This window comes from Gavialis gangeticus, unplaced genomic scaffold (assembly GCF_001723915.1).
Source record: "Gavialis gangeticus isolate Ggan-Ray unplaced genomic scaffold, GavGan_comp1, whole genome shotgun sequence".
In the NCBI taxonomy this organism is placed as follows: Eukaryota; Metazoa; Chordata; order Crocodylia; family Gavialidae; genus Gavialis; species Gavialis gangeticus.
This window is the reverse complement of record NW_017729033.1, coordinates 44,784,409-44,800,393: the sequence shown is the minus strand read 5'-3', so window position 1 is coordinate 44,800,393 and position 15,985 is coordinate 44,784,409. Positions and strand designations below refer to the sequence as shown.

The following is a 15,985-nucleotide window of genomic DNA, read 5'->3' as shown; positions in this document are numbered from 1 at the left end:
AGGATCCGCGGCGAAGCTGGAAACAGAGGTGGGACCCGAGTGGCTTGTTAGCCGCATCTGTATACAGCTGTGGCCAGTGGGTAATGCCGGTGGCAGGAGCCGGCCGGCGGGTATAAAAGGCGCCGCTAGCGAGGAAGCGGGGTGGGGGGAGACCCGCAGGGAGGATACTCCCGGAACCCCTACGAGGGGGAAGAAGGTGGGGAGCTGCCTCTCCCAACATGTGTGGATGCCGCGAAGCCCGCCACGGGAATAGCACTGCCAGCGGCAGCACAGGGAGCGAGGAAGCTGTTGCCCCTCGCCCAGATCAAGGACCCAGCTCTGAAGACCGGGAAGAGTGGAAGGAGTGTGACACTGAGGGCTACTACCGAGGAGCTGGAGGGAGCAGCAGCCACCAAGATGCCAGACCAGGTGGGATCACTGTGGGCTCCGGAGGGTTCGAAGAGACACCCCAGGTGGGGGACAAAAGGCATAAACAGTGCAGGGGGCTCCAGAAGCCGGGCCCTGGTGGCATAGAGCCACCCCAATGAGGGGGAGCGGGGAGGTATACTGAGAAGGGCCTCCACGGGTCCAGCAAGCCCACAGGCAAGGCGAAGAGTGAGGAGGAGGAGAACGCTATAGCTCACAGTCTAGCCCAGACCCAGTTTATAGCCAGCTAGGGATCTCAGGCATCTAGAGCCTGGCATTGGTAGGCAGACTATGACTGTAGGTGGCCAGAGGGCAAAGGGCCCCTCCCTTTGCATATCCTCATATTTTTGTTGTTGTTGATAACTTTTCTTGTGTTTTCCACTTTTGGAGGGGTTGTGGTGTACGGCATCTAAAGCCCAAGTGTTGCTTAGGCCTAAAAGGGCTTTCTATCCCCAGGGAAGCAAGGCAGGGGTTAGGCGCTGTGGGTGGAGGCAGGGCCAGGCCCAGCAGGCTGATAAAACTGTCCCCACGAGCATCCACAGAGCCCCAACAGTTGGGGAAGCTGGCTGAAGGACATCGTGAACCCGTCAAGGCAGGGTGTAAGGGCAAGGTAGAGGGGAGGTGGAGCCTCGCAGAAGACCTCCATACAGCTGTCCCATAGTCGAGAGGACCCCTGCAGTCGGTCACCCCACCACTAGAACGAGATCCAAAGTCATGGCAGGCGAGATTGTGGAGAAGACTACTCAGGAGAGAGACATCTACTTGGCAGGACAGCGGGGATGGATAGACGAACACCCTAGAACATCCGGGTCCACGTGGCACGTGACCAGATGTTCAAGACTAGACAGGCACAAAGTCTTTTAAAAATAAACTATGAATCTAGGGCCAGATTTTTTCCTTTATCTGTGCTAGCCTCTTACAGATACAACTGGAGCTGCATGCGTGCTCAGGCAGAATTTGTAAACAGAAGTGTTTGTGTGACACCAAAGATCTTAGCTTACGCTGGGGATTGAACCAGAAAGCTCAAGGCTTAAAGAATAGTTTTGTACAGCTTGAGCACTAGGTCCTCAAACTAAGAAGTATAGTAGTGTCAAATCTTCTGTGGAGGAGATATATAATAACCACAGAACAATGGGTTACATACTCCCTCTGGACATAGGAAACTCACCCTACTCTTGCCAACTTGGCATTTTTATCATTACACCCAGTGACTTCTTAGGGTTCCTAGTGACAACATTTACATAATCATGATCCTGTATGAGTTTGCAGTGTGTAAGACTTGGTTGACTGCCTAGTGACATTTTTGATGACTTTAGAAGGTCTGCCAAGTGATATATAGTGACTTTTTGAGGCAAGTCTGGCAAATTTCTGTTTTCAGAAGTTGGCAGCACTGGTTCATCCAAATATCTGAGTCCTCACCATCCAAATCCTAGATGGAATATTCACGTATATGACAGTTGCCATCCTGACTCATCTCTTGGGGATTAAACCAAGGACTTCTACAGCTGACAGCAGAAGGCTTTACAGCTTGAACTAAAGGGCCAGTCTCTTGGCTAAGAGCTACAGAGGACTGATATCCTCTGTAGTTGTGCCCCAGAGGGTGACTCATACCGCAGAGATAAGTGGGTTACGTTTGCATTGGGTGTGTCTTGTTATATGTTGCCTTATGGGCTCTAATATGCTATGGATCCACATATAAAGCACCGTGAATTGTTATATTCATGTAATACGCTTGATTCTGCATGTTCCAAAAATTAACATTTGTTGGATTGTTTATAGTTTAATTGCAAGAATGTTGTATTGCATATAATACTGAGAGAAATACTAGACGTAATTTAAACTCCAAACTCCAGTACGGTGTTTCTACATGCTGGGTTTTTTCTCACCCTCCCCTCGTATCTGCCAGATGGTGTGGAACAAATTATTCTAGCACTTAGACCAGCTGAATTTTAAGCAGATGAATATAACAGTCTTCACAGTGCTTTCCCTCTTTTTATCATTGGCTGTAGTGCTGGCATGTTTGATCACACCACAGAACAAACAAATCTCATTAATCAGAGTTTTCCCTTTTTGTTTTCCCATTCAGGTGCCTTGGAAAATTTCTTTGGGAAGTATCTTAGTTTTGAAGTAATATAAATTGTATAGTATAAAAAATGTTCTGTGTTTTTTCTTTTAAATAAATTTAGCACTAATGAGAAGTCTGAGATGGACAATGTGGAAGTGGAGGTTGAGGTGGAGGTAAAGCCTGCTGGTCACACATAGAGTGGGCAGTCTGGGTGTAAATTATCTGCCAGAGCTCCACAACCCTAGTCTGTATTTCTGTAGCTGAAAATGTAAAAGAATGAATATCCAGGCCCCTTAGTTAGAGGGATTTTTATGATATTTTCATGAAGCATGAACATTATGATTGTGATTTCATGGATGTGCACTTAAAATGGAGGAGACATTGCCTAAAGAGTCGTTCAAGGATGTCATTAAATCACCTGTGCCATGACCAGACCAGACTTGAACCCTTGACTTTGTCTCTGCCCCACTATAAATTGGTTGAGCTAATCTCCCTATTCTTCACTATTAAAAAAGTGATTTCCTTTTCATTCTTCTGGCTAAGGAGGGTTTGTGGTAAGACTTTATTTGGATTAGTGCCTTTGGCTGTTGAAGAATATTCTCCCCTTGTTCCATACACAAATGCCATTATCACTAATGAGCATGTTGGCCCTGATCCTGGGTTGCTTTGGGATAGCTTCTGGGATGGCTTTAAAGGTAAAAAGCAGCCATGAAGCTAAAAGAGCAGCTTCTTGTAAGATCACTCCTCTAGGAAGAATTTTCTGTTGGCTGCTAGGTCTGCTCCAACCACAGGTGTCCTGGGAAGAAATGAATATAGCCAGGCCTTCCTGGCATACCAGCAATCATGAGTGGAGATCCTGGGAGGTTAAGGGACCTTTTCATCTACAAAAGGCCCAGGTATCACAAATAGGCTTAAATATAGTTGGCACAGTATCCTTCTGGAAGCGCCGAATGCTAGTTACTGGCTTCCCAAATGTACAAGTCAAACTCTGCCAATGCCAGCAATCCCTACCTATCATCATCAAACACCTTTTAAAGGAATTTTATGCAATTATATAGCCTGTTTTGTTGTTCCAATAAACATTTTTTTTCCATTCCGTTTTGTCATGCTGATTTCAATTACTCAGTGTAGTCACACGGCAAATTCCACTCCCTTCATCCCTCCTCCTGCTCCCCTCAATAGTGTTTGAAATCTGAAAAGTAAATTTGGGAAACTACAGTCTTAAAATGAACATCTGTTTAAAAAATACCATATTTTGATAACTCAGCTCAATCCAAAATACACTTTCAAATGTTTCACACTCCCCACTTGCTTTTTTGCTGAGGGTGCTCAGAATTAGGCCAAGGGGCCCACTTGGCACACTTCTAATTCAAAAGCCTCTGTGCCACCTGTTCTCCTGACTTGCAATGTACATTTCACATCTGCAGATGAAGATCAGGAATGTTTTTTGTAATAACCAACAAGAAGATTGGAAATAATCTTTCTGTCCCTAAAAGATTTTTTCCCTTTTACAGAAATTGATATTTTCTTTGGGTTTTTTTCCCTTCTGGAAGAATAAACTAGTTCAGCTCAGGTATATTATGCCTTTATTTATGTACTGCATCCATTGTGGTGCCACTAGTATAGCAAAACCATCTATTAACTAAGCTTGAGTTAATTTTGTTCAGTGAATGTTTGTTTAAATCAGAATATGGCGTTTCCTAATGAATAGAGCAATGAACTGGGACACTGGGGAGCCAGATTCCATTTCTGGCCAAGTCACTTTGCTGCTTTTTGTATCAATTTCCTGATTATGAAATGGGAATAACACATATTTTAGTTTTTGTAATCTCTCCATAGTCCCATACGGGTGCATGTAGGACCAAATAAGGTTGATACAATGATCTCTGAATATCCCATATGCCCACTGTGTCTGGTACATCTCACAGTTTTGTTACTCTCATGTCTGTCACACTTTTTCTCTAGCTCAACCCTAGAAATCTTCCAGAATGTTAATACATTTTTTCAGTGGAACCACAAATGTGCAGTGCCATAGAAGGTGACATTTAGTTTACTGACCAACTAGTGTTGTATTGAGACAGGCAACTTCCCAGTTCATGTATGCCCACTCCCATGCCTCAGGGATAATGGAAGCAATAGAAGGAAGGAATTCAAGTATAAGTTGAACTGATGTATACTCAATAGAGGAAAAATAATTGGGCTACTTGCAGCTCCGCTCTGTACACTTAGGAGTATGCCACTTTGTAATGGGCTGGCTCATAAATGGAAGCACTGTATTAGTTTTCAACATTCATTAGCAAAGTACTTTCCAATACATGCTGTGTATGCTATGTACTGAATTGTGTTCAGTAGTAGTCTTCTATCATTATTTTAACCAGGGGCTCAGCCTTAATCTGGGATAACCTTCATGAACCTGAACTGAGCCTGAACTCAGTCAAGGATGAGGGACTGGGGGAATCTCTTCACTGATTTTCTGTTAAAGTATTTTCTCAGAAGTGAGCCTGAGGCAGGAGGCAGCACTGTTTGGTAACCAACTTCTGTTCAGAACATTTACTGGAGAAGCTTGTACTTTAGTGTTGAAAAGTTATATTCAGCATATAAATATAACATATTGTTATGATGGCATAATTTAAAATGAGAATGTAATAGGAGAAACCGTTAAGGGAGCAAAAGCTGATGGAGTTCCTCCATGATCTCTGGCTAAATAAAGTGGCTGAATTGATTCAATCTTTGCAGGTTAGTTTAAACTGCATAGATTGAACCAATAAGCAAGTGAACAGACATTCACTTTTTATTCCAGAAATACAGCCACATGCCTTCAGTGGCCCAGGCCAAAAGCCAGTGGTGCTAGATCATGCCTCCTTGCTTGCCTGGAGCAGACAGCTTAGGCCAAGGTTAGCCTGCCCACCCTGCAAGCGTGGGCTTTTGGGGGAGGCACAAAGCATCCTGGGAAGCTGGGGGACTCTGAGTTAACTTGAATCTGAAGGGGATCTGCAACAAAAGTTCAATAAACTGATGTAACCTGAATCAGGTAAGTCCGATGCTACAACCATCCAGGTTTATCGTAAACTGGTTTCAGCAATTTTGATTTGAACTTGTTTCCAACCACTTATACTGGTTTACTTGTAATGTCTGTCCCTAGCCTCTAACAATGGACGCATCCTAGATCTGGTCCAAAATTTTCATTCTTTCTTAAGTTTGCCTTATTGTCCATCACTGCGTTGTACATTGAGTGTGTGTGGTCTGCATTCTAACAGCAGAGGACGCTGCCCAAACTGCATTATTTCATGTTGCCATTTGCTGTTCTGCTAATACAATATAGTGTTAGGAGGTTCTAATTGTTAATAAAGATGTTTATTAAGAACCCCACAGATATAAAACCCCCTCAAAACTTTAAAATCCTACAGCTTCCCTGTGAGCATGGGTCTTCCTGGGTTTGGGTTTTTGTTGTTCTTCTTCTGTCTCGAGATTAAATGCCTTTTGTACTACGGAATTAAAACTAATGTGTTCTGGAACCTGATACCTCTTTCTGGGATCCAGAATGCTTCCCCAAATTTCTCCCCTAACTTCTAATTTCTTTCTTTTCTTTTTAAACATTTGACACAGTGCGGTCTGGTTCATTATAAAGACAAAGCATGTGCTCTCCAGAAATGAGGCCCAGACAAAAGCCGTTACTGGCAGACGGTTTATCAAGACAGGGAATGACCTTCATCATCAGAGTCAGAGAAAAGTCCTTCATCTCTTCTTCAAAATGATTAGGACTCTGAGGAGCCCTTGTTAAAATTCCAGCACACCCCTGATTTATGGAGCTGTTGAAATAGCAGAAGATCTACTTGACTCAACATCAGCGAATGTCTCCAGCCAATGCACAGAAGCAAAACTACAATGCAGCAGCTGAGATGACATCCATGTATCATACATAGCACACTGAAAAATGAGCAGCCACAAAGACTCAGAGTATGGCACCAAGCAGAATAGGATGCATTGTCACACAGGTGCCTAGAAACAAAATAAAAGTTCCACTTCGTGACATTATTAGTTAGTTTAATCCAATGATAGCAACAACATTTAGAGTTTAGACTCATCCCCAGCTCAGCTCACAGCTGAGTTGTCCACAATAAACATTGTATGAATTGTTCTCTTTGCTTTTACCTTCTCTTTATTACTTGTTCTCACCTGTTTCAATCAATTGAATCTGGTCATCTCCTTGGAAATTCTGGTTACTTGCTGTACTTCTGAAACATATGATCACTCGATTCATTTCATACTGAACCTTCTCTTTTCTGTGTGTGTACTTCTTCCTCTTTTTCTGTCTCAGCAGTGTTCTTTCTCTCTCTTCTCTTTGTTTCTCTTCTTGAGGTGTGGTATTAGTCTCTCAAAATGAATAGCTCATGACCTTTCTCTTATTCTAAATGGGAAATCAATGTTATATTAGCATTTGTGTACATGCATATGTGCAATATGCCTACACACACAGGGATGGAGATGTTGAAGGCTGCCTAAGACCAAGTCAAGTCAACACCAAAGCTTTGGCATGAACAGTGGGTAAACAGCATTAGCTATATATACTAATATTAGTGGACAGGAGTAGTGGGCAAGAGGAAGGATAGAGGATGAATTAATTTTAAGTTTTCATATCACACCTAAATGTAGGCAAAGAAAATGGATTTGCATAGGTGCAATGTGTATGCATGTATAAAACCAAAGGAATGCAACATCCTTCTTCCTCTTTGAATGTTTTTCATTTTTAACTCTGTATCAGGTGATTTGTCTCTTTTCCTTCCCATGAGACTTCAGCCTTCATTTCAAAGCAATGTCTCCTTGCTAAGCTGAGAAGAAATGTTTGTCAGGATAGATTTTCCTTCATCTTTCTTATCTTTTCTGTATCTTTTTTCTTCTGGTGTCTGTCAACTCTTATCCTCCTCTATCTGTCATGGATATTTTCTCTTTTTTTCCTCTGCTGTTTTCATTTGTTATCCACCCTCTTCTCTCACCTTTCTTCTCCTTTTATGCTGTTTTTCTTTCTCTCTGCTTCCTGGTTTCTATTTCTCTTCTGTGCCTGTTCCCTCGCTAGTATTTTTCCTCTGCTAAAAATTAAAAAAGAAAACTTTTTTGATTACTTGTTTTTTAGGAGGTTCTCCCCCACAACAAAAACATTTTTTATATCATTTCCAAAGTATCCATGCTATAAAACCATGTCCCTACATGTTGGCCCTGTGCATGTTCGGGTGTTATTTGGTTATACATACACACATACACAAAATAAATCTGTTAAAAATGTGTCTGCTCTAAATGCTTTTAAATATGCTGACTTGATGTCTTGATATGAAGGTTCCATTCTGTGGTCCTTGATCCAGAGTTGTGCCTGTGCAGTATAGGTTTGACACCTATCCTTAGCATCTTCTCTCATTCTGCAGTGCAGAGTCTCCTGGGTGTCCAACTACTGCTCTTTACAGCACTGTCCAGGCATCCCTGTCCAGTGCTTATCCAACCCCTTCTTGAAAACCTCCAAAGAACGAAATTTCACTATTTCCTTAGGTAGTCTGTTTCACAGTCCAAATGTTCTAGGTGAAGAAGTTTCTTCTGATATCCAGGCTCAGACTACTTAGTTGCAGTGTCAGGCCATTGCTATGTATCCTGCTCTCTGCAATGACAGAGAAAAGGTGTCTTTCCCTCCTCTTTATGGCAGCCTTTCAGATATTTGAAGATTTCTATCATGTTCCCTCGTGTGCTTTCTGCAAATTAAACACACCTATTTCTCTCAACCTTTCCCTGAATGACTTGCCTTCCAGGCCCTTAATTATTTTTGTCACCCACCTTTGGACCTTCTCTGACTTCTTAGTTCTTTTTAAAATTCAGAGCCCAGAACTGCACACAATGTTCTAGATGAGGCCTAGTGTCTCCTATCTAGTACTTCTGCTGATGCAACCCAAAAAGGCATTTTTCTTTTTTGCTGCTGTCACATGGCTGGCTCATGTTAAGTCTGTGATCCATCAAGTCTCCAAGATCCTTCTCCACAGCAGTGCCATCCAGCTAGTTGTTATCTGTTTTATGTTTGTGCTTTTGTTTATTCTTCCCTAAGTGTACCACCTTGCATTTGTCAGCATTGAACTTGTTTTATAGTCTCTAACCTTGTTTTTCTATTTATCAAGATCCTTCTTAATTGTACTTGTGCCCTCCAGTGTGTTTGTAATCAAGGCTCCGTAAGGCCTACAGATCAACAAACTTCATTGCGGCTACCATTTTCACATCATACTTGCATAGAAACTTCAGTCATTTATCATCCACAATGGTTGCTTCAGTCTAGAGAGCTGTGAGGAACTCTCTTTTCCCTGTAGTGCCAATAAGGCTCTAAATAAGATGACTCCATAAGTTCCTTCATTGTAAAAGTGTTGTTTGTTGTTAACAGAATTTCTGCAGAAAGGCCGTGGATAAAGAAGTTTTACTTCGAATATCTGAAAAATAATTTTGCATGATAAACTTTTTGCATTAATGCCTAGTATTGCTGATGTATATGTATCTAAACCAACTAGACTATCACTCAAGTGTAGTACAACAGTCATTCACAAACAAACTTACCTATAATAGCTTTGAGTAAACTAGTAGTTTACTCTTACACTAAAAACATTGTGGTTCTGGTCCCACAAAAATCTATGTACCTACTTACTCTATGTTCTCTTAACACTCCAGTTGGTTTTTATGGGACTACTTGCGGTGTGCTAAGTATAGGCACAAGTTTCTGTAAAACTGGTCTTAATATTATCTACAGAATTCCATGCAAAAATCATGCATTCAAGTAACACTGATAAGGTTGCAAGGTCAGGCAATTAAAACTTATCAACTATCTGTGCCACTTTAATTCTGTTTCTTTCAGTATGTGCATCAACATCAAAATAGGTCTTTATGTCATTGTAGTAACCAAAAAAATACTTTAAACACATAGAGTCCTGTAGTAAGTGCAGGAAGGAGTAAGACATATCCATTTGTGGCTATATGCATTTGTCTGGATAATCATGGTCTGACCTTTAAGGCTAGGGACAGAAGTTACACATAAACTGGTTTAAGTGATCAGAAACTGGTTTAAATCTGTAACAGAATAGAAGTTCAGTACACATAAACCAGTTTCCAAATGGCTGAAACTGGTTTAAGATAAACCTGGTTAAATGTAGTATCAGATTTAACTGGTTTAGGTCAAACCAGTCTATGAAACTTCTGTCCCAGACCACTTCCTGGTTCAAATTAACTCACAGTCCTCCAGCATCCTAGCATTTTGCAGCCCTACACTGGGCTGCCTGCTTTGGAGATAATGGCTGGCCCCACCCCTCTGTTCCCTAACTGGAGCAGTAAGAGCTAGCTCACTGGTCAGCTGTCTGCCCCGACCTAGGTAGACCTGCTGTGGTCTAGACCAGGGAAGAGGGTTAAACTTCCCTTTCCCTGAGTACAGAGCTGCCCTCCCCTGCCCTGCTTGCTTAATGCTGGGTGCCACTGTGGACTACAAATCCCAGAGGCACCTAAAAGCAGGAAGAGGAAGTGATGAGCAATTCTGCAGAGGCCTGCTTATATGATTCTGGACTGCAAACTCCAGAGATCTCCAGGCAGCAGGAAGAGGAAGCAAATACACAGCACATGGTGGTTACATGCCAGAGATCTGTGCTCTAGTGCCCCCCGGCTTCTGGCCTGAGTCATTCCAGGTATGTGGCTACATTTCCTGAATGCAAAGTGAATGTCTGTTAACTTGCTTATTGGTTCAATCTTTGCAGCTTAGACTAACCTGCAAAGCCTGAAACAATTCAGCCTCAGGCTTTTTGACTGTCTGTACTTATCCTAAATGCACTGTACTCTTGCAGTTCCCTTCGTCTTCAGTGGGAGCTGGGTTGCTCAGCACATTGGCAAATTAGGTCACTAGTGTCTTGTGTCAATTTGCATGTTGTTGGAGTGGGGAGTGACTTATGTGACATTTTATGTTCTCTTCTGGGTATAGTCCCACGACGTGAGAAGAAAGGATGCCATTACAAGCTCTGTAATGTAATCTAATAGTGAAGAAAATGGCTTAGCCTGAGTCTGCTCTCTAATCCTTTAGGGCTTTTATGTTAGTGTTCAGATTAAACTAAAAATAATATTCCCAGCTGTTGGGGGAGAAAGGGAGGGATTGCAAACAACCTAGTTTCTCCCATTCTAGGGTTTTATAGAAATAAGCTGTCAAGAGGAGGAGGTTCCAGTCCATTTTGACAGAGCTGTGGAAGTTCGAATCCCTTTGTCAATTGCTTTCATTGGCTGCTAAAGTCTGTTTTGCAAGGACACTTTTAACACAAATCAGCCTGAAAGTGGGAAGAGACTATAGAAGCCCTTTATAAACTGAGTACAGCAGCGGTTGCTAGGCAAGGTGTGGCAGTAAATGCATGCACAATATCCCAGCCTGTTCTTAGTACAAGCTGTGGGTATTTTTTTCCATAACTGTCACTGTTGGCTAATTATTCATCCAAATGTCCTCACAAAGAATATGGACCAGACTCAAAACTCTTGGACTTTACTAACCTGGCAGGTATATGTAATTATTTGATACCCTGGTAACTTTCTGTTCATGTAGCAGTATTTAGCAACTCGCACACAGATGGCAGACAGGTCCCAATCCTGAACAGTCCATATGCTCATTTTGGAGCATGTGAGCAGGTCCATTGACTTTTAAAACACCAGTAAAGTGAAGCATACACATAGTTATGTGTATAAGTGTTTGATCTGTCAAAAAGAGTATTTTTCTAAAATAACTGTGAATTAATACATGTTTGCATGAAATAGAAAATAAATATAAAACATAGAAGTAAAATACAATTTCTCTGTCACTGCTGTGATAAACTTACAAAGAGACAACAAGAAAGAATTAGACCTTCACAAGAAAAATCATGAATAAGAAAAACCTGCCTTTTATCAAAGTCTTGGCATATGACCAAAGACCAATGCATAAAACTTCCAATCTAGGTCTCTGCCTGGATTCAGCAGTTCCCCATGAAATATTTATTATTCCCTAATAATGCCTTACATGGAGAATGGCAATTCCAAGATCATGGCCTAGAAATTAATCTGGTGGCAAGGAGCTCAAGTGATAAACTGTATTCACCTGTGATGCTTAACTTTTTGGTTTCAGCAGCCCCAACTACCTTAAGGTGGCATTAAGCAAGCCTCATTCTACCCATAAATTCCTATAAAAGTTCACAGGACAACATGTAAATTTAGTAGGGTGGTTCTATAGTGATAATATTTTGCACTTATGTGGTATTTTATATCTAAGTCTCTCAAAATACTTGACAAATATTTATTTTCACAAGATCTCTGAGAGGTAGGTGGGAGTAAACAATTTTTCCAAGTAAAGAGATTTAAAGATATTGGGCAAGTTGCTGCCAAAATTTGGAAGCAGGAGTTCATGCTTAGTTTCTAGTATAATGGAATCAATGGCAAACTCTGTCCCTGTATGGTTGTATTGCTGAATTGCTCTTCAGAAAGTGAAAATACTTTCCTTTCAAAATAGAGTTTTAACTTTTCTTGCTAATAAACTTAACCACTTTTGGAGTCTTCTTGTGCCCAAATTAGAAGGTACTTGCTTCACAGCTTGCAAAAAGAAGAGGTTAGACTAGAGCTTTGTGGTCAACTATTGTAACTTTTTCTGCTGCTCCTTGTCAGGCCTGCATAGTATCTAGCAAACCCAAGAGCTTGACTGAGATGGATCTGGATGTGTTTGAAATGTAATCTACCTAAGAGAAAGGTGCTATCAGTTGGCTGGTTACATAGCTTCTTTCCCCATTATTGAGAAGTGTATTCTCATGAAGTATGCTGCTGAGGAGTCCTTCTTGACTTGTATTTGCTTCTGGTGGTGTTGATAGCAAGGACTGAATTTTCCCACAGCAATTGCTATCTGTCCCCCGCCCCCTTCTGTGTAAAACACTGACAATATCATCTGGGCTTTCTGACCACTAAGTTAAATTGCAATGATGAACTGTATATGGAGTTATCTTTTGAAAATAAGATAACTCCAGCCACAGCCTTTGGCTGTGCCCAAGCTGCAGTGCTTGGTAAAATGAACTGTAGGGAGCACATAACATCTTTGCTTTAAACAGTTGGCTGGTTTCCTATTTATGTCCTGGAACAATTCAAAGTGTTAAGTATTCGTATTGGTAAAGTTTGACATAATTTAGTTGCTGTAAATACATACAAGAAACTGCTCCTCTCGTCACTGCACTTGTTGACATCAGTTGATTCACTTTTTTGCTAATATATTTGAACATGTGGGTTTGTCATCATATTCTTGATAGGGGTGCTTGTCTCTGAAAGTAATTTCCTCTGTTGATATGACAAGATCTACTTGTGTAGGCTTCACTTATTCAGTTAGAGCTAGATTCAAGAAAGGAATTGCATATAGCAATCCTGATTGTTAAGGTGCTGAGCATAGTCCAGAACCCAGTGTTAGGAATGTTGGTTCCCCATACAGTATAATGGAAGACTAGGGCTGGTCTATGCTGGGTCTGGAATAGGTCTTGTGGGAGACATGATTAAATATGCACTGTCCATCTGAGTCCACTGACCAGCTCCTGATCTGGAAGTCTGCTAGTGATGTTGCATTGGGCTTATCCCCAGTACAAGGTATTAGATCTGCTAGAGACTGAAGGCTTAAGACCAGGCTCTGATTATGTCAGCTTTGTGGACAGACATGCTTTGGAGCATCTCTGTGGACCTGAGTGGTTGGTTGGGTGTGCTCAGTCCTGCCCTCCCTAAGGCCTGCTACAGATACAGCACAGACAAACCCCAAGGCATTTCCAAATGATGATCTCTTAGTGGCCTCCCAAACATTTCATTCCTCTTTGCATGGTGGCCCAGCTTCAACAAGATGGGTGGAGAAGGTTTCCACCCAGCCTAGATGATACAGAGAGGAGTAACTAGCTAGTTCTACACCCTGGGCAGTGGTACCATTCTGGTGAAGGGGCAGCAGCCAGAAGTTTGCTGGTAGGGGAAGGGGGAGTTGTTGCCTCTTCTTGCCACCACTAACTTTGTTAGTGGCAAAAGAGGGTGGCAAAAGGAGGTAAGTTAACCACCTCTGATACTTCCCCTTCTCCCCTGCAGCACCCTGTTTCTGCTGGCTACTTACTGCCTTTGCACTGTATCCTACCAACCCCATTGCTGCTGCTCTGCCCCCTTGCTGTTGGAACCAAAGCAACTGCATATGTGGGGATGATGAGTCAGTACCCCCCTGGCTCCATTCCAGTGTTCTCCCTGTTTGACTCCTTGGCTGGTGCCCCATGTACACTTTCATTGTTACCCTACTGCTGATACCTGGTCACTGAAGTGCTCTGTTTGGAGATGGGAAAAATGAGTCTGATCAACTTCAGGAGTGAGGAAAGATTTAAACCTACTCTTTTACTTCCTGGGTAAGTGCTCTGCTATGTTACCATATAAAAAGTTGGTATTTTTTTCCTTTTCATGCCATGTTTTAAAATAAAGTAGTCAATTGCATTTCGTGAAGGAGGTTGGTTTTCTTGGTATGCATTGCCTGTGCTCTGAGTATGGCCTAGCAGATTGGGACCTTCCAGGCATGTAGGCATCCAACTCCTATATTCTGATCAGGGGAAGGCAAGTGTAAGTGGTGTTTTGCTCAGATTGGACCTGTGCCCGTGCTCAGAAGCATAATTTTAAGCGCCTACAGGACTTTCCAATTAAATAGGGAGGTGCCAGGTAAGGTAAGCAGCCACCAAGTAGGGGTTGTTTTGGGTTTAAGCATCATGGTCCTTCTTTGGATCTAATTCTTAGACTTCACTCTCACAAATTAGCATATTTTAAATAAACAATAAGGCATTTGTATCCAATACCAGGGGAGCCAGGGTGTTTAAAGTAATATAATCACACAGATTTAGCTTGCAGTTCTACTTTAACTAGATACAAATATTTTATAGATAGTTTATTGTGGGAACTTTAGTCTCTGGAGCTGCATTTCAGAACTGAAGTAACAGTTTAAACCAAACTTTCAGGGCTTTTTTGATGGTTATAAACATCAATCAATTATAGTTAATAATTTTAAATGTAAAGAGTTTTGGTTTGGGTTAAGCATTTTCTTGCTATGGAAACAACCCACTATAATATTTCATTATCCTTCTGTTAATTTAACAATTGCTATGAAACTTGCTAGAAATTTATTGAAAGAGTTATGAAGCTGACTAGTTTATCTTTGATTAGGATGAAAAATGGCTTTATTTTGGGTATGACTCTATTCTAAAAAAAAAAAAATAAAGTGAAATGAAAAACTGAAGTTTAAGTCATTTTAAAGTGTATGCATATATAGATGCACGTAGGTCAAGGTATTTTTTAACTTTTTTCTGTCAGCTTCCTTTGGAAGATGAGGATGCATAGAATGTGCTCAGTTTTGGGCATGTCTGCTGCATCATTCATGGTTTTGGTAAGATGCTACTACTGACCAGTAGTCTCATTGTTACCTTGTCCTTTCCATCTTTCTGCCTGGTTACTGTCTCACATCTTGTATTTAGGCCTGTTCCTGTGAAAAATTGCGTATGTGCTTAATTACTTGAATGTTTTAAGGCAGATCAGGTTCTGAAGGTTTCATGTTTTAAAGAATTCCAGGATAAAGACTTCAGATTGTAAACTGTTTGGGCTAAAGTGGTATGCTTATTGGGTATTAGGAATCTGCAGGAATACAAGGGAGTAGGGACCTTTATGTGCTACCACAGTGTAAGTAACGCAGTGCAAGTAATAATGCTAATATGGCCTTTGGTTGGTTAGTTAAAATTTAGAATTGTCACATCTATGTAAAGCCAAGATCCAATGACCCTTGAAATAGATATCCCAGTGTTGTTTGTAAGCTTGAAAGTTTGCTGGACAATAGCTCTTAATAGAAGCTCAGAATCGTGAGAATCTAAATTCAAGCCCAGAGGTTAGTAACAAGCGTTCCAAGCACAGCACAGTGACCAGTACCTCCTGGGACAGTTTTTATTTTTTTTAATTTGAATTTGGTACCTTCAAATACGAATAACTTTCTTTTACAGTTGTGCTTAGACCCCTGAGCCCCACCTAGTTTGTAGTGGAAGACAATTCCAGGCCTGAAGAACTTGAAGAGAGATCTCTACGGGGAAGTGGGCAGAGTTAGGGACTGGGCCCTGCCCAGTGGGTCCCCGGTGCCCGAGCTCAGGCTTCCTGCAAGGCTTTGCTGTGTGTTGCAGGGCCCGTGCTCTCCGGGGGGTGCTGGGTTCTGCTCCGTGCCCCCTTTGACTTCCTGCTTAGGAGCCCGCGTCCCTGGGCTCTCCCAAGTGCTGCCCCAGGAGGATGCAGAGGCATCGGGCCAGGGACAGCCAGGTCGAGCCTGCGCTACACGTGCTGCCCATGCGGTTTGTCTCCCACCTCCCCCTGGGGGCACGGGCGGGCCGCTGCAGCCGAGGCCGGGTCCTGGCGCCCCTCAAGCAGCCGGGCCATGCTCCGGGCCCGTCCGCTCTCCCTGGGCCCCGGCGAGCGGCGCGGCGGGAC

At 42.2% G+C, this 15,985-nt stretch overlaps 1 protein-coding gene across 1 annotated transcript in view; it reads left to right on the top strand.

Annotated features, from left to right (window-relative positions):
• Nucleotides 1-218: 218 nt before the first annotated feature.
• Nucleotides 219-15,985, top strand: part of DHX15 (DEAH-box helicase 15) — a 133,204-nt gene continuing 117,437 nt past the window's right edge. The window contains exon 1 of the mRNA XM_019525825.1: nucleotides 219-408. Coding sequence (XP_019381370.1) covers nucleotides 219-408 — 190 coding nt within the window. The remainder of the gene's footprint in view (nucleotides 409-15,985) is intronic.